Raw genomic sequence first — 27,232 nt, forward strand, 5'->3', positions numbered from 1 at the left:
TTTGGGTAAGGGTGGAATGGTCGAGCAAACTTCAGGTGGCTTTCTCTAGTGGAACTCTGAATAGAAAATACTTTACTTCCTGCATGAATCCCCAAGACTTGACTGTAGCTCAAGAAAGCCATCTGTATCATGAAATGGAATTTATGATGGGCTATAACCTATATTGGCCCATAGGCAGTCAGAATCTGCTTATCAGATGACTTTCGCGTGGTACTGGAACACCTTATTCCACCTTTGTAATTGACTCTCTTGAAATCTGTCATCCTGTCCATATAAGGTAATCTCTGAGTTCCTTTCTGTTGGCATAGTGGTAGGAATGTCAAGGTAATGCAACTGCCTCAAGTAGCCCATTCTCCTCCTCGACACAGGAGCTAGTCACATGGCTTAGAAATGTTTCAGCATGTTCAAAGATCAGCTGCCATTTCACTCTCCACCTTACCCGTAGGAATTTTGGGCTTGATCCTGCAAATGCTGAGCAATTCAGGAATGTGTTCATCTTACTGACATCAATGGAAGTATAGGGTGTGCAGCACCTTCAAGGAGGCACTCTGCCTCATTGCATCAGGGAAATGGTTAGCAAGTTGCTGCTTTGATGTGGACACACATCGCAAGTTCATTTTTCTCTACGTATATGCTAGGGGTGTTACGGATCCACAGGATCGGTGCTACATCCTGAATTTTAAACACTCTTGGAGGAACCCCTGCTCCAGACCACCGGAAGGGGTCTTGCTCTTCTTTCAGGGTGGGCCACACAGTCTCGCCTCCTCCAAGTCTGATCCTCTGGACTCCAGCACTCCTGCTTCATGCTGTGAGCTCTGCCCAGCAACTCCAGTTGAAATAGACTCCTCGTTAGTGACTTGTACACTCTTCAGTGACTAATGCACCTTAGTAAGTTCGTGTTTGCAGTGACACCAAGCAACAGTTTAAAAACAGTGATTCATTAGTCAACTGGAACGCAGCATTGTTAGTCCTTGCGTTAGAATAGAGAATGACAATTAAAACATAGTCCATCTGATCAAGCCAGAGGAATCCATCAGCCATGTTGTAGCAGATTCCATGTTGTGCCCTTTCTCTCTGACGCCTTAGTCCTGGCTGAAAGCAGCCAGCTTCTTCCAGAAGCCAACTCTTTATCCCCTGCGGTTCACCTCCCAGTCCTTTGTCTCCAGACAGGGCCATGCTGAGCTCACCACTCCACCTGCTGGCGCTTCCTGCTCTTAAGTGTCAAGTGTTCAGTTGTTACTGCTTCCATTGTCTCTCTAGACCCTCTGTTTTGAGTCAGTTTCAGTAAGTTCCTTAATGAGCCTATTCATTGTAGCCAAGACAGCAAGGTGACCACCCACACTGCCCCAAGAGCTTCCACTGCGTAGCAATGGAAAGTACAGAGAAACTGAAGCATAGGATTCATAAAAAATGTTACAGAAAATTCCCACTTTGTCCCAATGAGCTAACTTAGGTCAGTAAAAGTCTTGTATTAAGGCATACTGTTTTGTAGTGTTTAGTTCTTAATAAAGAACTAAATACCAATCACTGTCTCTCTGCAATTCAATACCTTTATGAAATTTGCAAATACATGGCATAAGATTTAAAAAAAAAAAAAACAGATTGTGATCAGACCACAACTGGCACTCATTGACCGCCTTGCTGGCAGAGACACCAAGGTTTGATTGTGCCTGAAGCTGGAACTGCTCCTGCAAGCCCAGAGTCCTTCCAAGTCAGGTTTTGGGGCACACTGGCAGGGGTTACCATATGGAGGAAGCTTGTTCTGTCACTGCCTTCCCTGTTCTGGGCCGTCACTCTCCAGGGCTGACAACTTGGCACTTCTCAGCAGCATTACAATTCAGATTTTTTTGTGGTTTTTGGTGGAGGGAGGCAGTGAATTGAAAAGCTTGACTCTAAAGTTTTACAGCTTTCTGATTGCATCAGTTTTGGATTACCAGTAACAGGCCATCTTTTGCTGGCTAAGAAAGGTGCAGTTATAACTCTCTGCCCCCACACATCCTGTGTTGCAGTTGCTCTTCAGAGTGAAAATTTTAATGTGAATGTGTAAAATTAAAATTTCCTGAATCACAGTCTTCCAGGTTTTTTGTGTGCATTGGCTTGATCCCATGTTGAAGGAGAACACCACCCAACTTCTACAGCCGCTTGTATGGCTTGGCAAGAGGCTAGTTCCTGTGCCAGGCCAAGCCCTTGTGAAGCAATTGAGTCAGACGTTCCAGTCCCTTTCATCTTGCTCCTCCCATCCTATACTTACACTAAGCAATGTTGAAGGAGGGAGAAGGACTTAGTTTCCTTAATATTGTCCCCCTCTTGAGTACACAGCACTTGTTTGTTTAGCATTACACCCTAATTTGATAGTAAGGACCAAGGCGTCTGAATATGGATTCTAGTTTATTGGCATTCTGTCCTCCGTGTAGTCTTAAAGATGTGTGAGGTTGCTGGGAAACCTGAGCTGATTATCGTCAAGCTCCTGTTCTGACCCATCAGGTTAATGACACTTGAATAACATCAGCACTAAGTAGCATAGGCTTCACTGTCTGGGTTTTCGTTCTTCTCCATAGCTGCTGCTCCAAATTCTGTTCTTAAACCAGGGAGGGTAGTGCCATGCTGCACATCCTCGCTGGGACTTGATCCAGCAAGCTTCAGGGCAGAGAGAGTGAGTAATGGCAGCAATAAAGGGCTGAGATTAACATGTTGCTCCTCTCATTCTGGACTAGAGTAGGAGTGAAGACAGTGTGGCTAACTACATCTACTACACAAACATCTCTGTCTTCCCCAGGTCAGTGGGTGACTGTTTCTCTGAGGCTTCAGCACTAGGACAGTGTAGCACATGGTGGCTTTACAGAGCTTAATTCTGTTGAGTTTTTCTTTGTTCTGAGAAATTCAGGTGTTTAACCTATTAAATTAGAGCCAAACACGAATAGGTCACCTGCTGTATAATAACTGAACTAAGATATTCATGCAGATACTGAGAGCCTGTGAGGTAATAGGTAAAACTTAAGGTACAGAAGTTAAATGCCACCTGTCTCCATAACCCATAGGATAAATTCCTTTGTTTTTATTACCAGTTTAGGGTTGAAGTGTGGGCATAGAACATAAGCAGTTAGCAGGATTGGGGGAACGACGGTAACAAAGCAAGGCGAGAACTACTAAATCTAGGGTCCCAAGTCTACTCTAGTTAGGTTTATATTACACTTGGCTATCAGTCAAGTTCTTAACTGTTACAAGGCAATTCCAAACCAGCAGCCTGTGGGATTAGTATTAGGGTGGCATGGCTGTTTGTAACAGCAACAGACTATGCCTGTTGTTCACAAATTCTGTGGAAGGCTGTCGCTGCTATGGCCTCCCTAACTTATCTGCAGGCTTCACTCACGTGGTGCTGGGGAGCCCATTTTACTTGTGACGCTGTCATTCAGCAGTCCCCAGTCTTTACCCACTCTCTGTCCTCAAGGAGACTGACTCATTAGACTCTAGAGTGGCTTTTTACCAGTGTAAATGTTACTCTGACACGTCACCTTTGAAGGTGACCCAGCTAGATTCCCATTTAAGGTCAGTCCTGGCTTATTTGTATTTCTGCAGTGAAAATGACGTGGCACATGCGAAGAGCAGCAAATGGTGAGCGTCCTAATAGCTGCTGGGAGGAAGGTAGCGGGATTAATGTGCAGGAAGAAAGTGATCTTATTTCCCACGTCAGAATCTAGCTCATGGAGTGCTCCTGCCTCCACTGTAGTGCCAAGGAGCCGGAGTCATGGACCAGAACCGCACCACGCTAAGCGTGCACAAAACACGCTCCCTGCCCCAGAGTTTCAAGTCTAAACACAAGAGCCTACAGATGGGGAGTATAAGGAAACTGACAGTACTTGTCAGCATGATCGGCAGTGGTCTCAGCCTGTCAGCAGCCTAGCCATTGTCAAGGATGCTGATGAAATTGCTTTGAAGGTGTTAATGGGGAGCTCCTCCCAAGGGCCTAGGACAGGGGTTCTCAAACTGGGGGTCGGGACCCCTCAGGGGGTCATGAGGTTATGTGGGTGGTCACAAGCTGTCAGCCTCCACCCCAAGCCCCGTTTTACCTCCAGCATTTATAATGGTGTTAAATATATACAAGTGTTTTTAATTTATAAGGGGGGTCACATTCAGAGACTTTCTGTGTGAAAGGGGTCACCAGGACAAAAGTTGAACGTCACTGGCTTAGGAGAAAGCAGGAAGGTGCTTGTTTGAAAATTTAACAAGTGGCCAATGGAGACCGGCGTCACTGCCCATTGGATATTGAACTGTAGTTGCTCAGTGGGATTTGGTTCCTGCCCTTGTGTCTCTTAGCTTAGGATTAATTGGTACCATTAAGCAAAAACGGGTGCAAAGGCTCTTTACAAGGTTCCACTACAGCTTCTAATCCTATTGTATCTGGCCCCTGTGTCTCACTTATAGTTGTAGTGTAGACAGGGTCTCAACAGCACTGAGTGTATTGTGAGGTTGGCTGTGAAATACCTGAGTGCAGTCCATCAGGATTTAGCTAGGTGCTGTACCAAAGGCATAATGCTAGCCTTTCTTAGGGTACCGCCACATCATGCTTGAACATGGAGTCTGTTGGGAACTCTCTGCATTTTCCCTAATGGTCATTTTTGTGCATAGTACAAAACTACTGGGTGACACTCCGTCCTCTGATCGTCAGTGCTAGGACTGAAATAGCAAGGCGTCCAGTTCCCTGGCAGTGCTGTGGAAAATTTTGCATGGTACTTGCTCAGACTAGGTCTGGCTGTAACCAGTGCTGCTTAATTCGTTCCCTCACTTTCATAAATGCCAAATACACCCATTTATGTGTGGAGTTGGGTTCCTAATTGGAAATGGTGCAGTTCTACAGCTTGGCTTTACAACACTGTTCGCTTGGGAACAAATTAGCCTCTCAGGTTGGTCCTAGTTTGACTCTTAAGGATCAAAGTTTAAACAAAATAGTCTTTAACCTGTCCCCAAAAAGGTATAGGCCATAAGGGGTGGCTTGTACAGGTCAAGCTAAAATCACTGACTGGGGTGTGACAAAATAAATTGAACAGACAAAACCGAATACAATGGGATAGTAGTGTAAGGGCAAGTGTTCAATAAAAGAAGCTCTCCGGGTGCTTCACCTGTGCTACCAAAACACGGAATTGTATATTTGATGCAGACCGAGTCACATCTGTATTTCTTTCTGAAAACTTCTGCTTGAGGAACTTGTGCATATAGGAGGCATTTTGCTTGCTCCATCTTTTGTCCATATCCAGACCAAATACATCACTATGCAGACTAACAGTACATGAAAAACTTGCAGTACAAGAAGCTGAAAGGATCTTAAAGCATTAGATGGGGCATGAAGATACTTTAAACCTATATAGGTTTCAGAGTAACAGCCGTGTTAGTCTGTATTCGCAAAAAGAAAAGGAGTACTTGTGGCACCTTAGAGACTAACCAATTTATTTGCGCATGAGCTTTCGTGAGCTACAGCTGTAGCTCACGAAAGCTCATGCTCAAATAAATTGGTTAGTCTCTAAGGTGCCACAAGTACTCCTTTTCTTTCTTTTTTTTTAAACCTATATAGTCTCCTTTAGTTGGGGATTCTGCATAAATGCAGTGGTGGCCATAATTCATTACCTTCTAAATATATATGGAATATCCACTGTTCCTTGGGCCCGTAGCTTCAGTAGCATTTTATATTTTCACAGCAGGATTATTACTTAAAACACTCTATCATGAAAGTAACTTTGTGGAAATTAGAGGTTAATTGAGTGAAACAAAAATGTTTAGAGTGCAAACTGGAGGCTTTCCAGATGCAATACAACTGAAATCTATACCACTGCGCCTCTCAAGGTATTTACCTTTTACCTACCCAAACACCAGAGCTTTTTCTTGTGTGTAGGAATGACTGAGTAAGAAAACAGAATTCTACTTCTAGGTGCTAAAACTTGGGAGCAGTTTGAGTGAATCAAACTAATTTATGCTATGACTAGGGACTAAAAATCAACAAAAGAAAGTATTCTTATCTAGTGGTTAGAGCAGAGGACTGGGAATAGTCTCTTGAGTTCTGTTCACAACTCTGCCGCTAATCCAGTGTAGGGGATCAGGGCAAGTTGCTTCCTTTTTCTGTGCCTCTGTTTACTAATTCACAACATGACTGGAGTGGGAGGAAAAGGGCAGAGAGCAGAAAAAAGCAACTCCCTATTGATATTGAGGCTTAATGTATGTGAACCATGCTGAGATTTTTGAGACTAATATGTACTGCCATAGTTACTAACCTGCAGTGATAATCACTGGGTCTCTTGTAGGGCACATTTTTCTTTGCTTTGTCTAGTGAGTCAAGCCAGTTCAACTAGAAGTGTAGAATTCAGGTGTCACTGAGTTGATGCTGCATCGTGGGTCTCTGGTCAATGTTCCATGACGCCCTGGAGAATAAATTGCTCTTGGCCTCTGGAGCTAAAACCTCACTCAGTATGCTTATGTCAAGAGACCTTGAAGCATATCCTAACTGCATGGCCTTCTTAATCTCCCTTTGAGCTTTCAGGGTTTTACTTTGGTAATGCCTGGATTCAGACCACTGCCCAGAAAGAAAGTGCTGAGTCAATGGAATCTACCAATGGAGATTTTTCTTATAACTCAGATTTAATCAGTTTTGTTGATGTGCATAGAGTCTGTTTCAGAGGTGCTTTGACTCAAGGTGAACTGGAAGTCCCAGAAGTAACAGTTGGTGGAACAACTACTACCCAAAGTTTTCTGTAACCAATTTTAACACTCATAGTTACTTGCAGTAGTTCTGTTGTACTGTACTTGGTGCCATGATTTCCAAGGAGCTGTGAATGGTGGTGCGCTGCCCTCGAGTCAGAATTGAGTTAATGCCCTGTGATTGTGCTATCAGGATGTTCTACTATGGGAACTCCTGTCTGGTCTCATGCCAGTCCTTGCAAGTCTACTTACTAGACTAAACTGTCGTTTCGCATCCAGAAATCCAGCTTGTATTCCTCTTGGCTGCTTTTAGGACCAAGCATGTTAATTATTTATCCATTGTTGCCAGAATAGCATCCATTGGTGAGGATAGCCAGATCCACTTCCCTCCATGCAGAGTATTTTGGCTGAACCTATCAGAGGTTGTCCCTGACGATGTCATCCATAGGCTCTTGTGACGTGGTTGGCACTAATTTGTTAATAGCTATTACAGAAATTCTGACATCCGTGTGTCTCCATCTGTTGGCAGGAAAGGGTAAATCAGTCCCGTGGTTGGTAGAGGAATGTCCAGGAATGGAAACGTCCCCTCCCCTGCGGATCCCAAGGTTACAAAATGTGGGAGGAGGAAGCTTGAATGGAACACAGATTGGATAAACTTTGTCTATTCATGTGAAGACCAGATGGTTCTGAAGCTGGCTTTCATATCCTCCTTTTCATTGCTATAACAGGAAATGCAATTCAGTGATTAGGAGCAAGGGAGTGAGTCAGAATTCACTGGTGCTATTCCAGACTGCACAGCTAAGTTGTGGGGTTCTGTTCACCCTTCCGTAAAACTGGGCAATATGTACATTAGAAGGGTTGTGTGGCTTGGTGTTTATAAATAGCTTAGTCAGCAGTTCTCAAACTGGGTTGGGGCCCCAAAGTGGGTCACGACCCCATTTTATGCTTGCTGGGACCCGGGCAGCAGCTGAAGCTCCACCCCCACCCAGGGCAGCGGGGTTCGGCCTGCAGCCCTCTCTTCCCCCCCACCCAGGGCAGCGGGGCTTGGGCTCTGACCTCCCCTCCCCCCAGGGTCATGTGATAACTTTGTCAGAAGGTGGTTGTGGTGCAATGAAGTCTGAGAAACCCTGGCTTAGATTAAAGATGCTAAGAGTGGAGTATTCTAATAGAAAAATAAATCGTCCTCTGAGTCTAGGCTGGGGCGGGCGAACTGCAGCCTGTGGGACAGATTTGGCCCACCAGCTATTTTAATCCGGCCCTCGAACTCCTGCTGGGGAGCAGGGTCTGGGGCTTGCCCCACTCCAGCCAGGGAGCAGGGTCGGGGGCCGCTCGACACGGCTCCCGGAAGCAGTGGCATGGCCCCGCTCAGGATTCCACTGAACATGGAAGTAGTAATTGTTTACTTGTCTGTCCTCAGTGTCCATGCTAAAATCCCTAGAAATTCAGTGCAAAACCAAATGGCTCTGTACCTTTACTGTGTGGCATAAAGTGTCCCTTTTCAATGCTGTCCTGTGTAACTTCCCTTGGTACTTGCAGTGCTTTGGGAATGCTTTTTTGAAGGAAAAAAATAAATACTAGAACTGGGTTTACCTTTTTTCATGTGCAGCATCAGAATCTGCATTAGTGAACTTGGCTTGCTTACCATTCCCTTATTTTTCCCAAATTCTAAGTGTATCTTTGGTTCTGTTTAGTTACACAACTGAGGAGATCCTTCTCAGACACTGTTAATCCTTTCAGAGCTGCAGCTGTAGTTCAATGGCTTTGAAGGTCTCCACTCTCCTACCTGAATTAGAGCACACTGTGTTCCCAGACGCTGTCCCCCTGCTGTTTAGTGAAATAAACTTCCATTGTTGAGAGCTTACAGGATTGCTTCCTTATGACGTAGCGCAACCTTTGATTTCTGTCTTTGAAAGTCCTTTCCTCCCTTCACCTCCCCCCATCACTTTGAAGATCCTTATGAGATGCTGATTTACCTTCCTCTCCTCCTTTGGGGTCATTAAGCACATGTTTCACAAGAGTAAGGTGGGGGGAAGGCACTTAAAATGTATAATTCTTGGTAAACTGTATTTCAGTGAGTGGCAACGTTTGAAATCTGGTGCCAGTTTATCAAGTGGGAAAACAGCGCTAGTGTAGTTCTGGGGTTTCTTTTAAAAGCTTACCTTCTAATTCTCTCATTGAAGGGGGGGGGGGGCTTTTTTCCCCTCTCATCCTTATCAGATGAATGGCTCATTAAAAACTGTCATTGAAACATTCCCCAGCAGTGAGCTCACCAAAGCCACCAGGGATTGGCCAGCAATGTTTGGGGTAGAACAATACTTTCCGTTCATTCTTTCTGCTTCCTGGCTGTCCAGAGGGGTGTGTCAGCAGTTTTAGGAGGGGCTGTGCTGTGACACACATGGATGGATTTTGATCCTCATCCCTTCCCAGCAACCACGGACTCTGCCTTGGTCTGAGAGCACAATGTGTTGGTTGTGAAAGTTAATCATAAAAGGCACAGCTCCCCATAGCTGGAACAAGAGGTTCAATTGCTTGTGGATGCAACAGGTCTTGGAAAGGTGATTCCACCCTGTAATTTCCCATCCCTTCCAGGAAAATGTGTGGAAGAAAGGTGGCAGGCTTGCCTCAAGCCACGAGGAGGTCTGTTATGACTCATGTGTTTTTGAAACCTTGTCCTTGGAAGCAGGTTTAAGTGCTAGTGTTAAGGAAAGGGTATGGGGGAGTTGTAATTGATCTGCAGGGAGGCAGAATAGAATGTCACTTGAAGGAAATAAGTGATCAGTGTGGTCTTAACTTGCCAAGAATCATTGATATTTCTGCAAATTTCCCTTCTTAAGACCTAAGTTATATTTGATTCAGCTGAACTGGTGGGTAGCATCAGAGGGATTCCCCCACAAATTCTATGGTAGAGACAGGACTGGGAAAGCAGGTATGCTGAGAAATCCAGAAGAGGAACTAATGTATCTATTTTTATGGTGAACTGAGTTCTGTGCTAAACCTTTTGGAGAGGAGGACAGTGGGCCTTAGCTATAGTAAAACGAGGCTTTTCCACGGTGGAAGTAACTTTCTCCAAAGCAGCATAACTAGTGGCTGATTCTGAAAAGTCTTTAGGGCATCACTTCTCAGCTGCTCTGAATAAGTACTGTGCTACTCACTTCTTGAGAAGGCAGAGCAGTTTGTGAATTTGATATCAATGGGTGTAACTCTGTATTACAACAAAAATGATGTTTGCCATTAAATCAGAGAGTAAACTTCCTGGAGGAAAGGGATGGCTTTTTATAGCATCAAACACGCTGGAGTTCAACAAATATTAAACTACAATGAGACAGCGGCTTCCTGTGACTACAGCTCATCACCCCAGCTGAGGAGGCAGGCTGGAGGGTGGGTGTAGTTACATGACCACAATTTGCCACTTGCTTAATTGCCTTTCTTTAGTGTTCCAGGAAGTGTAGCCCGTGTGCCTTACCCTGGCCTTTAGCAATCTTAACTACTAGGAACACAGTGTCTGAGGTTAGTTTTTTACACTTTAAGTTCAGACCATAATTCATTTGGGTAAAAGGCAGCACGAATGAGTTTAGACTAAGCAGCAGGAGATGTTCCTTACATTAGATGTGGTCTGGGTATTTAGAGGAGCTGGGAGTTGGGCTGAAGAGGTGCCTTTGTATCAGGCTGAGTGTCAGACTAAAACAGGGCAAAACTCATGGGAAGGGGTCTAAATTGTAGGCCACGCTGTAGTAAAATGGGAAATGGCTGCATATGAAGAAGAAATTACACCTCAAGCATTAGAGCTTCCTGTGCCTCTGTTCATGATATATGGGGATCTTCACTGCACTAATTCTCTAGAACTACAGCTTTCAGCTGTGATAAGAATTTTGTGTATCTAAACTAAAAATACTTGCTTGTAAAACTGCATGGAGTCTCGCTAAAACTGCTGGTAAAGTGAAGTCGTTTTCTATTCCGTTACCTGGTTGCTTCAGAAAATGCACACTTATATCTAAAGCACATAGCTGATACCTAAAGCTACAAGAATATGAAACATGTTCCATGTTTAGTGTGTCACATAGTTTTCGTTTTACGCTCTGAAGAATGTTTTATGATGCTGAGTATCTAATTCCTGGACAAAGAATGAAGTATGGTCAACAATCTTGCATAGACAGTAGGGGGGAAATGGAACATTCATTTTACTTTGATTGTGTGAGTGTGCAAAATGACCAATCCTCTTCTTCCCCACAGTAGACTCTCTAGTAATTCCTAATGCATGTTCTTCTGTCCCGCCCTATGCATTGGGCATGCTGTCCTCTGGATGAATGGAGGAGAACTGTTAGAGTGAATTGCCATTTCTAGATTGGTGTAAATTTCTACCATTGGTTCCATTACACTATTTTTTCCAAGCGCACACAATCAAGATGGATGGTTATGTAAGTTCTCAGACTTGCCAAAGATCATTCTTCATCCTTGCAGTCTCGCTTCCTTTGCTATATGGTCGTGTCACTTTCCACTTTCCAAGTGCTCTTCATCAGATAAAGAGGGTAAATCTGTGGCAGCTCTTGAAATGGGCATATCAAAATCCTTAGAGTTTCACATTTTAACCTTGCCATATTTGCTGTCTGAAGGCTGTGTGTAGGGTAGAGTGTCAATTCAGCAGCTACTGTCTAGGAGTTTTTGAATGAACAGGGTTAGTAACAGTTGCCAAAACAAATGGTGACTGGCTTGAACACTCTTTTGCCTACTGCTTCTGACTTTGCAGCAGTTCATTGTGTTCATCTGGTGGCAGTAGTCTTGTGTTTTTTTGGATGTGTGGAATTGTTAATGTAGTGTTTCTAGAATGACAGATCGTAACATCTTCACTAAGTGTCTCCCATCTGAACAACAGCTTACAATATTGCATGTGTTTAATATTGTTCCCTGTAGCAGGGGTCGTTGTGATGTTTGTGTGGGGACTAATTAAATTGACACTAAATTGGAAGGATTGAACTCCTACAGCGCAGGAGCTAAGCCACACCGTGCCATTTAGCATGTGGTGGTTTTCACATCGGAGTTTTGGTATGTTACACAAATAAACTCGTGCAATTTTAAGCTCCGTAGCTCAGTGTTTAATTGTTTGCCACAGCGAGGAGGCCACAGGAAGCCAAGAATAGACCGAAGGCGTCCAGCTAGAGCCAGAAAGATCTTTCTGTCGTTCAGTGCAAGAATTGCTTGGGCGCTCTGCAGCAGTTTTTTCGTCCCTGTTAACCACATACCTCAGCAGCGTAACAAGGACCTGGTCATATGTATTTAGAAATGCTCACCATATTTAGCAATGTCCACTAAATGTGATTCTGTCTTGAAAACCACTCAAGCTCCCTCTGATTCTACAAACGCCATATTGGTACTTGGTCAAGTCTAAAAGGTTGGGTCAGGCTGTATTGTTCTACTGCAACCAGTTAGTCTTGCCACAAAGCAGAATAAAGTGGTGGTTCTTGGAATAAGTTTAGGGAAACGATAGCAGAGCTAAAATCTCTGTAAGATGGTTATGATCCTGAAAGGGGGTGATCTGACCTAGAAATGAAGAGTGAGCCCAGTGAATATAATCACCAAAGATAGTGAATTAATGTACATGTGCATTAATGAGACCTGCACCACGTTTTGGTGTATTGGATCCAAATAGGTTAGTTCATGTAAAGCTGGATGGCTTGTCCATTTCTAAACTGAATGCTGCAATATCACACCCTCCTTATCTTATTCTTCCAGACTTTTACAGCATGGTGCAATTCTCACCTGCGGAAAGCTGGCACGCAGATCGAGAACATAGATGAAGATTTCCGCGATGGCCTCAAACTCATGTTGCTCTTGGAGGTCATTTCAGGTGCGTCCCTGACACTCTACTGCTACTGTACCTGGTACTTAAAGAATCCCTGGACCTTGTGCTCCCTCCCAATCTGTCACTTACGCTTGGGTTGTAAGTTTTTTGGCCTAGGACTGTCACCTTGTTTTGTGTGGAAAATGGGGCTCTTCTCTTCTCTTAGGGTATGTCTACGCTGCAGTGAAACACCCATGGCTGGCCCCTATCAGCTGTCTTGGGCTGTGGGACTATAATATTTCTGGGGTCTATGTTCAGGCTCGGGTCCCACAGCTCGGGGTTCCACAGCTCGGGGTTCAACCTGAGCCCAAACATCTACACCACAAGTTTACAGTCCTGCAGCCTGAGAGGCACCTATCACAATGTAGGTTAAGTATGATGCTGTCTTTGTAAATATTTATATTACTGGAGGGCAGGGGTGGGCAAAATTTTTGGCCCAAGGGCCACATCTGGGTATGGAAATTGTATGGCGGGCCATGAATGCTCACAAAACTGGGGGTTGGGGTGTGGGAGGGGTTGAGGGCTCTGGCTGGGGGAATGGGCTCTGGGGTGAGGCCAGAAATGAAGAGTTCAAGGTGTGGGAGGGGGCTCCAGACTGGGGCAGGCTGTTGGAGTGGGGGGGGGAGAGCTGAGGGCTCCGTCTGGGGGTGTGGGCTCTGGGATAGGGGGTTTGGAGTGCAGAAGGGTGCTCTGCGCTAGGATGGAGGGGTTCGAAGGGCAGGAGGGGGATCGGGGCAGGCGGGGGGGTGGAGCTCAGGGGTGCAGGCTCCGGGTGGTGCTTATCTTAAGCAACTCCCGGAAGTGGTGGCATCCCTCCTCCAGCTCCTACACAGAGGCGCAGCCAGGTGGCTCTGTGCGCTGCCCCATCCGCAGAGGTCGTCCCTGCAGTTCCCATTGACCGTGATTCCTGGGCAATGGGAGCTGCGTGGGCAGCACTTGGGGAAAGTGCAGTGTGTGGAGCTCCCTGGCTGCCCCTACGCATAGGAACTGGAGTGGGGACATGCCACTGCTTCCAGGAGCCACGCAGAGCCACAGCACGCGTGGAGCAGGGCAAGCCCCTGACCCCGCTCCACAGCTGGAGCGCCAGAGCGGGACAAGCCCTGGATCCTGCTCCCCAGTGGGAGCTCGAGGGCCAGTTTAAAACATCTGAAGGGCCAGATACAGCCCCCGGGCCATAGTTTGCCCACCCCTGCTGTAGGGCCTAGGAGCCCTAATAATGGAATCAGGACCCCTTTGTGCCAGGCATTGTACAGACACAGAACAAGGAGACAGCCCCTTCCCCAATAGTCAGGTTTATAATGCATGTTTTAACAAATTATTCAAGTATGAGTAACCTTTGCAGCAATCTAGAAACAGATCTTCTGCCCTTGACATCATGGTAAAGGGACTAGTTTCATATTAAACTTCTTCACTTGTCTTTCCTACCGGTGATTTTAGCTCTCACCTGAGACTGTAAAAAGAAGCTGTAACTTTTCTGTTTCCTTTAGGAGAGCGATTACCCAAACCAGAACGAGGGAAAATGAGAGTGCATAAAATCAACAATGTGAACAAAGCTCTAGACTTCATCGCTAGCAAAGGAGTGAAGCTGGTCTCTATAGGAGCTGAAGGTATGTAATTTAGGCTTCTGAATGTATCAGCAGCCAGCCTCAACTCGTGACTACAGTAGAACCTCAGTTACGAACACCTCAGAAATGGAGGTGGTTCGTAACTCCGAACAAAACGTTAGGGTTGTTCTTTCAAAAGTTTTCAACTGAACATTGACTTTATTCAGTTTTGAAACTTTACAATGCTGAAGAAAAAACGTTCCTTTTAACCCTCTTAATTTAAATGCAATGAGCACAGAAACAGTTTCCTTACCTTGTCAGATCTTTTTTAAAGGGGAAGGGTTTTTTAGTAGCTTATGTTTAACACAGTACAGTACTGTATTTGCCTTTTTTATGTTTGCTGTCTGATTGCGTAATTCCAGTTCCAAGTGAGGCGTGTGGTTGATCGGTCAGTTTGTAACTCTGAGGTTCTACTGTATTAGGAGTCATAGGTCATACCATCTAATTGGAAGAGTTATTTTCTCTATACAGTAAAGTGTTGGAACATTTCAGCCCTCCTCTCCGTCAGGAACTAAGAGAAGACTGGATTATGCAAATAACTTGAATGACACCAAATGCCTATAATTCAGTCAATAGAAAGAGAGAAGTTGGGCCAGAGGTTCATATTACTGGGAGCCTAACTGCATTTAAACAATGGTAGTTGGTTGCAATTGCTGTAGTTTTGCTAACATGTGGGGTAAACACTTTTTAGTAGAACTCATTCATTTCTAAAATGTAACTTGATGCTCACCATGCCTGTTTCTTAGATGGCAAGAATAACACTTGGAGAATAAGTTATAGACAGCTAAGGTCAACTCCAAATTCTGGGTGTCCAGACCTTTGGTAGGCAAATCACCAGGAGTGCAGTAAATGTCAGTTCTGGTGTGGGTTCATCCATCTCATCAGTGGTGGAGTTACTTCTCTCCTCCCTCTATTTTGGATTAATGCGTTAAGCTAAAACTCACCCCCTAAGTAAAAGAGCTGTCCTTCTGTTGTATGTACCAAAGCATATTTGGCGAGGGAGGGGACATTTATCAGGAGTTATTACTGCAGTTGGAAGTAGATGCTGCTCTTTAATAGATGAATACGGTATGCATGGGGCTTTACAGACAGACATGGCCACAAAGCAGGGCTTGTACTTGCCATAACCATAAATATCAGTGTTGATGCCTGCCATAAAAATACTGAAGAGACCTTGATCCCACCTTACTGTTGTCTGAATGCTAACAGGGTGGGAAAGGAAAAAATCTCAAACTTATGGCTCATCCTGGGAATTGTTATGCAGTCAAATGTCAGTGGAATCAGCAGCAATGTTGGCTTAGAGTATCTGAGCGTAATGCACGTGGTCTTAGCCCTGGGTGAAGAATGTCTTGTACTGAACAAGGCTTGTAAGTATCTCCTCTTCTCCACGGTTAGGTCCATCCAAGGGAAGCCAAGGATGCTCAAGGCAATTTAAAAGCTTTTTGGGAGCTTGGAAATTAATATTGAACCGTGGTGACTGCCTATAAAGCCGTTGAACAGTTAGTTCAAGGCATGATTCTTTCTCCATGGTCAGTTGAATGGCGGCATGCTGCTGTTTTTTTAAACTAATTGCCATTACTTCGTGGATCAAAGAATGTGCCCAGAAAAGCAAAATATTTGTATTTGCATTGTTCCAAGTCTCCAGGCCTGGTATTTCTTTGAGCTTTGCCAAACATATATATGCTGGCAGTCAACTTGTTATGATTTAAAAAACAAAATTCCTGCTCTCAGATCAGAACCTCAGATTTTCTTTAGTGGTTCTTTACAGCTGGACCCACTCCCGGCTCTGCCTCTCCTAGCTGCATTTATTTAATTTGTCCAAAGAAAAACACCCTGGTTAAACAGACCCCCCAGAGGAGCTTCACAGAATTGCAGAATAGTGAGAATTTCCAGATAGATGATCCATTAAAATGCTATTAATGGTGAGTTCACTTTGGAAAACTATTTCTCCATTTACGCAGACCAGAGTTTTTTGGATATTTCCATAATGAAACTTTACAATAAAGCCTGATAGCATGAAAAACAAAATAGTTTTTATCCTGTTTTTTTTTTACATTTGTCTGTCTCTCTGCAGTTTCTAAATGAGAAGTTTGAGGGAGAAGTACTGTATTTTCTCTCACTATTGCAAATAACTTAAAATCTGTCAGTTTAAGATACTTTGCATTCAAACTAGTTATCTCTCCTCTCTTCCTTCCCAAGGAGGATAGTCTAGAAGAGAACTAAATTCTTCCATCTCCGTATTGGTGGTTTCTGTACGTGCATCAGTACTCATCTATTTATAGTTCTCCACCTTTAGATTGTCCAGGCTACTGCCTTTTTAAATGTGTTTTTTCCCTTGATATTTTTGTTGGAGTTTAGAATGTGGGACTAAATTTGGTAAAATTACCCACTGAGGAATATAGTTACATTAGACAGAAATATTTTATTAGCGTATTTGAATCCCTTATGCCTCAGGGTATAAGCAAACCACCGAGTGGTGGGGGTTCGGAAGAAACTCCCCTTGGAGCAAGAAACCTCTGCCTGTTTCCTCCCTCTAAAGCATCTGGTGCTGGCCACCATTGGATAGGATTCTGGGCTGATCTGATATGGCAGTTGGTTCCCCAGGAATACAAGCTGCAGCTACTTTCTCTTTATAGAACCTGTTCTTGCTCACAAGAACCATGACCTGTTCCTTGGACTTGTGAAACTCCCACTGTTGCTTAGACACCGAGGGATGTTGCTAGGACATCACTTGGCACTAGGCTACTTGCAGAGCCAGTTTGAATTAATCAAGTAACATGGCTTGCACTGAGGTTACATCTCTAAATCTAGTGACTGGTGTCTTTTCTCTTGACTATACCTGAAACCAGTGCATGTTCCAACTAGTGCTATGTTGCAATTCAAGATGTAGGGGTGGGGTGTTCAATTTACAGAAGCCAACTTATCCACTGAGCTCTCCTCCTAGACATCAGCTGTTGCTGTGACTGTTCAACAGCCCCCTTGGTACCCAGACTTAATTCTCCATGCTTCCAAGGATTTATTTGGTTTGGAAGAGGCTTTTAGCTGCTCAAGAGACGTGAGAAATTCCATGTCTAGTTGTTCAAAGAAATGATCATCTTGCTATCACTGTTTAACTAAAATAGGGTCTCTTAATCTCCATAATCAACAGGTTTCCCACTCTCCTTCATTTCATACGGTTGAAAGTAATGGCTGCAAACTCATCATTTTGAGGGGGATTGAAAGAGGCTTTCTTGCTGTATCTAGATGGCTCCTGGCACTGTGACTAACTAGCATTGTCACATACTGAGTGCAGATGTAGTTAGCTTTGTCCACATGGCAGTGGGTGTTGCAGCCTATTACTCTAGAGAGCTGGGTTTAAATATAGGTTTGTGGTGAGGTCATTAATGAAATCTCCTGTGTCCTTGCATGATGATGCCGAGGTGTCAGTTTTGTAGCCATTAGCCTTGGCTGCTCATGGAATCTGGGGGGGTGGAATTTGAGTGGGGATGAACTGTGCGTGGCAAGCTTGTGCTGTCGGGCTGTCCCAGTGCTGTCTGACTCTCTTTGAAAATTGCCAAATGTACCCGGGTATATTAGACACAAAGTCTAAAGTCTGGATTCCAGAAACTCCATGAGTGTTGCTAGTGAAGCTTTGAACACTGGTCTGATACCTCTGCTCCACTGTCTAGTATGGAAATGCAAAGTGGAGGCCTTCTCTCATTGCTGCTTATTTGTCCTTCAGAGATTTGAGTCCTCAGATGTGAGCTCCAACTTTGAATGAAAAGATGAGCCTCCATATATCCTTTATTCAAGTGTTGTCCCTCTGTCCTCTATAGAGTAAAATGTAAACTGGTTAAAGACACACCAGAACTTAAAATCCTGAAGTGTTTGAGTCAGAAAGCAATAAACTCTTTCTGGATGTGCGGACAGTGCAGTGAGCTCAGTATTTGGCTTTAAACTGGACCCCAGGAAAATTCTAGGTGTTAATGGCTGTTTACTGTAGTGCCTCTTGAAATCCTTCTCCTAGCTTGCTTGCACCTGGAAGTTGTTTGCTGATGTGTCTGTATTAAGAAAGTGAGGTTTTCCTCCATCCCTGGTGAGTTTAATGTCAATGTTCTTCTCTCCACTGTTGCTTTCACAGAGATTGTAGATGGCAATACAAAGATGACATTGGGAATGATTTGGACAATTATCCTGCGATTTGCCATTCAGGACATTTCTGTGGAAGGTAAGAGCCAGGCGTGTGCAAGCTGTGTTCTTATGGTCTGCTTCTTTGCTCTCCAGCACATTAGAGGGATCCGTGTAACTACAGCACAAAGAATGTATGATGGGGAAGATAAAACTGGTGCAGTGAATTGATGCAGTTTTATGGTAATCCAGGACAGCTCATGCATCACGTTTCCTAGACATACTTCTTTTGCATAGCTGTCGGTTTCAGTAAATCAGTTACTGTGCTTCTGCTTCACTTGGTTTGTTGGCTGTTAGTGCTAAATACCCGATCCCTGTGAATCTGGGACTGCATGGTGGGTGGCCGGTGTTTTTCCCCTGTGCTGTTCCAGATTTTGGGATAGTCCCGCCAACCACCTAATGGTAATAGAAGGAAGATGAGCTTTTTTACCCCATACTTGCAGCTGTCTTGACTCAACACGCCAACTGGAGACTGTCCTTCTTAGTTGGAGACAACCACAGTGGAAAATAAACTACCCTGAATATGAATTGCAATACTTGACTTGCATGTTTGTGACCAGGTTGGCTTGTGACTCAGACACATGCTGTAACACTAACACTAAACAGGGGGCAGGTTGCATCCTTTACTGTCTGTGGATAAGTCTGTCATCTGTTGCACTCTTGTCTCATGTTCTTGGCTTAAAACTCTACCAGGAGAGAGACGCTCCTGGGCACAGTCCCTTAATTGCCCTGTGCCTTTTGCAGAGACCTCTGCCAAAGAAGGCCTGCTGCTGTGGTGTCAGAGGAAGACGGCGCCCTACAAGAACGTCAATGTACAAAATTTCCACATCAGGTAACTGCCTGTCAGACCCCCTCTTAGCAAGTGCTCAAATCTGTCTGCTCCTTTACACGCTTCAGAAAGAGCTCTCCATGTTGTCAGGCTCTGCTGCGTGTCTTGAAGACAGCAAGAAATAGCCCATTCCCTTGGCCTCACAGGCATCTCCATGAAATATTCAATGGGTTTGCCATTAGGGAAGCGATGCTTGTAGCATGGTTTGGCCGGAACAAAACCCCCAAATTCATGCATGTTTTGCTCTTGTTAAATCTGCAATTCCAGCCATTGCTGCCTCTTATCTGGGCTGTCATTCTCAGGAGGGCCTGGGGGTGGAAGAACCTGAAATGCCCGATCTAAAGGAAGCATGCAGTTAACTGTGCATAGTACTCAGTCCTGCTGCTTCTAGAGGCATTAAATCAAGGTGAATGGAAAAAAAATAATCTGTTGGACTCTACTGTGTATTGGTGATCATTTTCTGTAGTGTATTATACAGATACATGTATCTAACCCCACGCACCAAGCCATCTAACTCTGATCTCTTTTGTAGCTGGAAGGATGGTCTTGCTTTCAATGCCTTGATCCACAGACACAGACCAGAGCTCATTGAATATGACAAGCTCAGAAAGGTACATCTCTGCAGTGGCCATGTTATCCTTTCTTCAGAAGCTAAGTTGTGCTGCTAGACGCACCCCAGGGAAACACATGTCCCACTTAACCTCTCAGGCCCCCATTGTCACTGCTAGCTGTGTGTCTTATTAGAAGGCAAATTCAATGCTAGAAGGCAGGATTTGAAAAGATCTTCCTGTCATAAGTTAGACTCTGTTCCATTCAGTGAGACAGGAATTTGAGTCTGGCAGGGAATGGTCGGCTAATGGGAGCAGGTGACTAAGGAACTTTTGGGTCATTGGTGGAAAAGGTTAGACATGAATGCTACAGCAAGTCTGCCTTCAAGTGGAAATAGGGGAGATGTTAGACCTCCTGCCAAGCAGCCCTTGCGGCAGCCATGCCATCTGTGTTAGAGGGAGCTGTCAGAGACTCAGGTTCATAACACCCTCACACGACTTTTTACAACTGTCCTTTTCCCAGGATGATCCTGTGACGAACCTGAACAACGCCTTTGAGGTGGCAGAGAAATACCTGGACATCCCCAAGATGTTGGATGCCGAGGGTAAGCATTCCAGGCACTCGCAGCAGGAACCACCTGGGTCAGTGGAAGTTCCTGCCATTGTTGTGGAGATGACCCAGTCCCATGAACAACTTGCTTGTCAAGGCAAGAGGAAAGTGCATTTCCTCCATTGCTGTGTCACGTAGGACTGGGCATCAGGTGGTCTGATCTGATAGGGCAGCCAGCCTGGCTTGTGTTTAAAAGTCAGAATTGGCCTTCCATACAGCATTCACATCTCCCACCCTTTCCATGACTAGGCTTATATTTGAAAGGCCACGTAAAGCTCTGTAAACACATGATGGACCAGAAATTTGTTGTCAAATGCATCTTGCCATATTCTGTTTTCACTAGCAGTGAAGCTGTCCCAACCGGAACAAATTGCCCTCTGTTACCTTGGCCTTTTCCAGCTATTCATTCACATTTGTGAATGTAATGCTCACGGAACATAGTGACCTTTCCTGGGTAGGGCCGTGGTGTGTACTGAACAAGAAGTGAGACCACAATTGAGTAACAGTTGGTTACTTTGGGTAAAAGTGCACCCCACTTCTTGTTTTGTGTGGTGGTAATCTCACTTGACCATCACCACCACTAAATCCTGGGGCCAACATTCCCTTTTTAAAACAGTCGCAAAAACAGTAATAGCTGCCCTATGTAAAATGCAGTACCTGTAGCTGCAAATGGCTTGTGTTCAGTCTTCGTTGACAAGCTTATCTTTCACGTTCTGTAGTATATCCAGGACAGTTTTGATGTCCTCTTCTGACCATCCAGATATTCTGGCACTTCTTTTTTTAGAGAACTGCTTATCTACAGGACTCGAGTGGTGAAGAGCGGGTTTCTTGAGATGATGTGCGAGATGTGCCTTGGCAATCAAGTCTGACTCAGTGTGAAACCAGGCCCTCCCCGTGAGGGCATTAACACTTATTGTTCGCTTGCAGACATTGTCAACACAGCTCGCCCTGATGAGAAGGCCATCATGACCTATGTATCCAGCTTCTACCATGCATTTTCTGGCGCGCAGAAGGTACCGGAGGCAGCTGTGTCCATCTCGTTATAACTCTTCGAACTGCAGCATCCTACGCTGACCCAGTTTTTCTTGCAGATGGCAGTGGTCTCTTGCTGACTGGAAAGCAAACCTCAGCTAGTTCATACATGCTCCGGGAGCTGTCCAGCTTCCATGGCTCCAGCTATTATGTAACACTGGAGGGACCAGAAAAATCATCTTTATAGAGTAGGTGACTGGGCTATATCATTAGTGGCGGGGGAATTACATAGCAATAAACAGCAGGAGAAATCAGCTTTTCAACCAAGAGCTTTGTGAATCTGAATACCAAGACCGATAGCCAGGGTCTCAAATCAAGGGCTGCTAGAGGAGTGTAGCTACTCATCTTGGGAGAGTCTCAGACTTTAAGGGACAGGAACTGTGAACTGAGTGGGAAAGATTTAAAGCCGCAAAATAGCCCATTTGGCTGAGTCACGCTCCAGCTTAGGTTTGGATTCCAGTCTGAAGCAAGTGCTTGTTCCCCCTCAGCTGCATGCCAGAGGGGCTGGGAGGTTCCCACGCTGCTCTCTTCACTCTCTCCTCCCTTTCTTTCTGTGCAGATATTGTAGGCACTCTCAGGCCCGATGAGAAGGCTATCATGACATACGTTTCCTGCTTCTACCATGCTTTCTCGGGGGCTCAAAAGGTGAGCTTTTGGCAGGTGGAATTGCTTCTGCTTCTACGCATGTTTTGTCTGGTTCAACTGCCACTAATCTTGCACACTAAGCAACTCACTGAGGCTTGTTACATTGGCATGAAGGGCTTATGAGAAATGTGACGAGTGAAAACGGCTGGAATGATCGCTGGCCACTGAGATTGGTGGAGAAACAAAAACATAGTCACCGGCAATAATAAAAATCTGGGGTGGTTTGTACTTTGTACATAGCGCGGCCAATGAAGGGTCACTACTTCAGCAGCCAATGGGGGTGAGAGAAGAGAAGTAATCACTCAGTTTTTAATTGATTGTTTCACTGTCCTCCAAACACTAGTGTTAGATTCAAGATCTTCACAGTAGCATTTTATGGAGCTGGAAGGGAGTAAGCTAGCACTGTACTGGCTTACGTTATGGCAAGCCATTCTCTGTGACAGTTACAGGGCTGCTTGCCATAATCCCCTGGCTGAGTCTCGTTTAACACGCTTGATACAAAGATGTCTAAACTCAAACTGCTGGCCCAGTAGAAATTTTAAAAAAATATTCCAGCTGGGGATGTGCGGAAGAGGCATTATTAAGTGCCCAAATGACAGCCCCCAGTGGCTGTTATGGTGCAGGAGGATAGCTGACACAGTGCTCAGCTGAAATTAGCATGCAAGTATTTATGATCGTAGTGGGACTCTTGTATCACTAGCATAATGAGCACAAATCTGGATGACTCTGCTGACTTAATCAAATTTGATTCTGCATTAGGCTTTTCATTTCCCATGAAAATGCCATGTCTGTGCAAATGGCACTGCTGTCAGTTGATTGGCGCGTAGGATAACAGCATCACCAAAATCATTTGAAAGTCTTTGTGATGACAGTTTAACCTTGTGTATATCCTGTTTGCTTTCTCATGCGCGGTTACAGTTCTTATCCAGAACACTTATCACTGCTGTTAATATGCCTCTCATACTAGGCACGGCAGCAAAAGTCATGCCAAATGAAATTGGCATCAGCATTTCTATTAAATGCTGGTTTCCCTTGTTTAGCTAGAATATCCTTCTCGGCCCCATTTCATCTTAAATATTGCCATTTGGGGTGGTTTTGTTTCTTCGGCGGTGGAGAATATCACTAGGAAGGTTAGGTCTGGGAACACAAACTTGTTAGAGTTCTGTCAATCAGACATTGCTTAAACACTGCACAAGCAAACTAAACAGTCAACTCTTTGAAGAGTTTACCTGACAATGCCCAAATCCATAATAGGTTAGCCTTGCTGTTACCCTCTGCTATTGTAGGGGAAAGGACAGATGTTCTCTGAAACCAATATGGCTTTTAATGTAGACAACTGATAGGGAAGAACATCTTTCAATGGCAGCTAGATACCGCCACTTGATGACTTTTACTGTCATACCATTTTCAAGAGCGTCTAAGTCCCATTTTCAAAAATGACTTTGGTTCTGGGGTCCTAACATGCCTCTTAATTTTCAGTGAGACTGTCTCCCAAGTGCCTAAGTCATTTTTGGAAACGGGACTTACGCTCTCTGGAAAATCTTACCTTAGACTCTGGCATTGCCCTGACTCACTATGATCTCAATTGTGATAAGTCATTATACCTCTGGTTCTTGGAATCAAGCACCTCTGTTAATATCAAATCTACTATGGTTACACTCTTGCCGGGACTCTGCTGACTAAAATCTGAAACTAGATTACAAGCAGGAATTTCTGTGCTGCTTCTGCTCTTGGTGTTCTTAAACTGTGGTTTTCCCTTCCTTCCCTTACCACACTAAATGCTAGCATCTTTTTTAGCATTTAGAATGCAAATCCAGGTCAGTTGGATTGTCTTTAATTGCTTGTGTAGCTGCTGTAGTTTAGACGTTCGAAACGCATCTTTACTTGCTGATTCACTTTAAATGCCATTTTAGTGCTAACTAGGTTTCAGGGGATGAATGAGACATTTCGATGCCTTGCTGCAGACCAAGGGTGCCTGTCCGGCTTTGATTTTTAAAGAGAACTGTTGAGTAAACTCTTTGGGGGCAGGGATCATGATTGCCCTCTAGGCTTGTACAGAAGCCAGCACCACTGGGGCCTTCTGATGCTACTGAACCAAGTGTTACTGTAGCGTCTGTATTACTTGTTAAACCGGTACTGGAGCAAGGCTGAAACTAGTCTCCGATCTGACATCAGTAACTGAGGCCCAAGTCCAGATTAAGTGCCTGGCCATTACACCCATGTAAAATGGCACTATTCTAGTTTGGTAGTGTTTCCTCCCGCCTTTTCACTGGTGTGAATGATTACATGCAGCACAGGGGAACAGAGAATCCGGCTATGAGAGTCCAAGAGGGGCTCAGGCAGAACTAGAAACATTCCATTTCAAATGCAAGGCACCAGATGTGCTACACCTGGGAGTTCTTGGACCAAAGATGGGGGGAAGCTTCCTTTATTACTTGTTACCCTAGTTCTGAAGAGCCCCATTGTGCTAGCCACTATACAAACACAGAACAAAAATGAAAGTCTGTGCCCCGAAGAGCTCACAGCCTGAGACAACAGATGAATACAGACACATGGCGGAGTACAAGAAAACAACGAGACCATATTAGTCAGTGGGATGGGCAGTGGTCAAAGCACACTAGTATCATAGAATCATAGAATATCAGGGTTGGAAGGGACCTCAGGAGGTCATCTAGTCCAACCCCCTGCTCAAAAGCAGGACCAATCCCCAATTAAATCATCCCAGCCAGGGCTTTGTCAAGCCTGACCTTAAAAACTTCTAAGGAAGGAGATTCCACCACCTCCCTAGGTAACGCATTCCAGTGTTTCACCACCCTCCTCGTGAAAAAGTTTTTCCTAATATCCAACCTAAACCTCCCCCACTGCACCTTGAGACCATTACTCCTTGTCCTGTCCTCTCCTACCACTGAGAATAGTCTAGAACCATCCTCTCTGGAACCACCTCTCAGGTATTTGAAAGCAGCTATCAAATCCCCTCTCATTCTTCTCTTCTGCAGACTAAACAATCCCAGTTCCCTCAGCCTCTTCTCATAAGTCATGTGTTCCAGACCCCTAATCATTTTTGTTGCCCTTCGCTGGACTCTTTCCAATTTATCCACATCCTTCTTGTAGTGTGGGGCCCAAAACTGGACACAGTACTCCAGATGAGGCCTCACCAATGTTGAATAGAGGGGGACGATCACGTCCCTCGATCTGCTCGCTATGCCCCTACTTATACATCCCAAAATGCCATTGGCCTTCTTGGCAACAAGGGCACACTGCTGACTCATATCCAGCTTCTTGTCCACTGTCACCCCTAGGTCCTTTTCCGCAGAACTGCTGCCTAGCCATTCGGTCCCTAGTCTGTAGCTGTGCATTGGGTTCTTCCGTCCTAAGTGCAGGACCCTGCACTTATCCTTATTGAACCTCATCAGATTTCTTTTGGCCCAATCCTCCAATTTGTCCAGGTCCCTCTGTATCCTATCCCTCCCCTCCAGCGTATCTACCACTCCTCCCAGTTTAGTATCATCCGCAAATTTGCTGAGAGTGCAATCCACACCATCCTCCAGATCATTTATGAAGATATTAAACAAAACCGGCCCCAGGACCGACCCCTGGGGCACTCCACTTGACACCGGCTGCCAACTAGACATGGAGCCATTGATCACTACCCGTTGAGCCCGACAATCTAGCCAACTTTCTACCCACCTTATAGTGCATTCATCCAGCCCGTACTTCAACTTGCTGACAAGAATACTGTGGGAGACCATGTCAAAAGCTTTGCTAAAGTCAAGAAACAATACATCCACTGCTTTCCCTTCATCCACAGAACCAGTAATCTCATCATAGAAGGCGATTAGATTCGTCAGGCATGACCTTCCCTTGGTGAATCCATGCTGACTGTTCCTGATCACTTTCCTCTCATGTAAGTGCTTCAGGATTGATTCTTTGAGGACCTGCTCCATGATTTTTCCAGGGACTGAAGTGAGGCCGACTGGCCTGTAGTTCCCAGGATCCTCCTCCTTCCCTTTTTTAAAGATTGGCACTACATTAGCCTTTTTCCAGTGATCGGGGACTTCCCCCGTTCGCCACGAGTTTTCAAAGATAATGGCCAATGGCTCTGCAATCACAGCCACCAGTTCCTTTAGCACTCTTGGATGCAACTCATCCGGCCCCGTGGACTTGTGCACGTCCAGCTTTTCTAAATAGTCCCTAACCACCTCTTTCTCCACAGAGGGCTGGCCATCTATTCCCCATGTTGTGATGCCCAGCGCAGCAGTCTGAAAGCTGACCTTGTTAGTGAAGACAGAGTCGAAAAAAGCATTGAATACATTAGCTTTTTCCACATCCTCTGTCACTAGGTTGCCTCCCTCATTCATTAATGGGCCCACACTTTCCTTGGCTTTCTTCTTGTTGCCAACATACCTGAAGAAACCCTTCTTGTTACTCTCAACATCTCTCGCTAGCTGCAGCTCCAGGTGCGATTTGGCCCTCCTGATTTCATTCCTACATGCCCGAGCTATATTTTTATACTCTTCCCTGGTCATATGTCCAACCTTCCACTTCTTGTAAGCTTCTTTTTTATGTTTAAGATCCGCTAGGATTTCACCGTTAAGCCAAGCTGGTCGCCTGCCATACTTACTATTCTTTCGACACATCGGGATGGTTTGTCCCTGTAACCTCAACAGGGATTCCTTGAAATACAGCCAGCTCTCCTGTAGCCGAATCATTCATGTGTTTTGTAGGCATCATGGCTTCCTTGAAATGTATTCTGGATTTGAATGGTTCTCTTCGTTAGGAATTGATTTGCCCATAGTAGCAGATATTGATCTAATCTGTTGTATAGTCTAGGGAAGAGCTGAGGATCCTCACGAGGGCTATTTTATGCAAAGAGTAGCTGCTTGCATCTTGACTGCCTATCAGTTTTGAAGAAGTTTTACTCAGCTAAAGGCAGAATGGCATAGCTGTACCTAATCAGTAAATTACCTCATCCACAGGCACTCTGATGACTGATGTTTTAAGGCTCATAGATTGAGACTAGAGGTGACCTTTGTGACATCTCGTCCGACCTGCGTAACACAGGCCATAGAACAGGGGTGGGCAAACTACTGCCCGGGGGCAGCATCCGGCCCTTCAGACGTTTTAATCTGGCCCTCGAGCTCCTGCTGGGGAACAGGGTCTGGGGCTTGTCCAACTCTGGCGCTCCAGCTGGGGAGTGGGGTCGGGCTTGCCCCGCTCTGCACGGCTCCTGAAAGCAGTGGCATGTACCTGCTCCAGCTTCTATGTGGAGGGGCAGCC

General features: G+C 45.0%; 1 protein-coding gene across 7 annotated transcripts in view; it reads left to right on the plus strand.

Moving 5' to 3' along the window:
- The window catches only part of ACTN4 (actinin alpha 4), an 80,463-nt gene that overhangs the window by 29,429 nt on the left and 23,802 nt on the right, over positions 1–27,232 (plus strand). For 3 of the 7 annotated variants that reach the window (XM_073321879.1, XM_073321882.1, XM_073321877.1), the window contains exons 2-8: positions 12,412–12,526; positions 14,008–14,127; positions 18,245–18,331; positions 19,036–19,123; positions 19,653–19,731; positions 20,192–20,273; positions 21,206–21,291. In XM_073321879.1, the coding sequence (XP_073177980.1) occupies positions 12,412–12,526; positions 14,008–14,127; positions 18,245–18,331; positions 19,036–19,123; positions 19,653–19,731; positions 20,192–20,273; positions 21,206–21,291 (657 nt within the window). Of the gene's footprint in view, positions 1–12,411; positions 12,527–14,007; positions 14,128–18,244; positions 18,332–19,035; positions 19,124–19,652; positions 19,732–20,191; positions 20,274–21,205; positions 21,292–21,869; positions 21,956–27,232 lie in introns of those variants that run through there. The other 4 variants (XM_073321878.1, XM_073321880.1, XM_073321876.1 and 1 more) reach the window with 2 other exon arrangements.

This window comes from Lepidochelys kempii, chromosome 23 (genome assembly GCF_965140265.1).
Source record: "Lepidochelys kempii isolate rLepKem1 chromosome 23, rLepKem1.hap2, whole genome shotgun sequence".
Taxonomy (NCBI): domain Eukaryota; kingdom Metazoa; phylum Chordata; order Testudines; family Cheloniidae; genus Lepidochelys; species Lepidochelys kempii.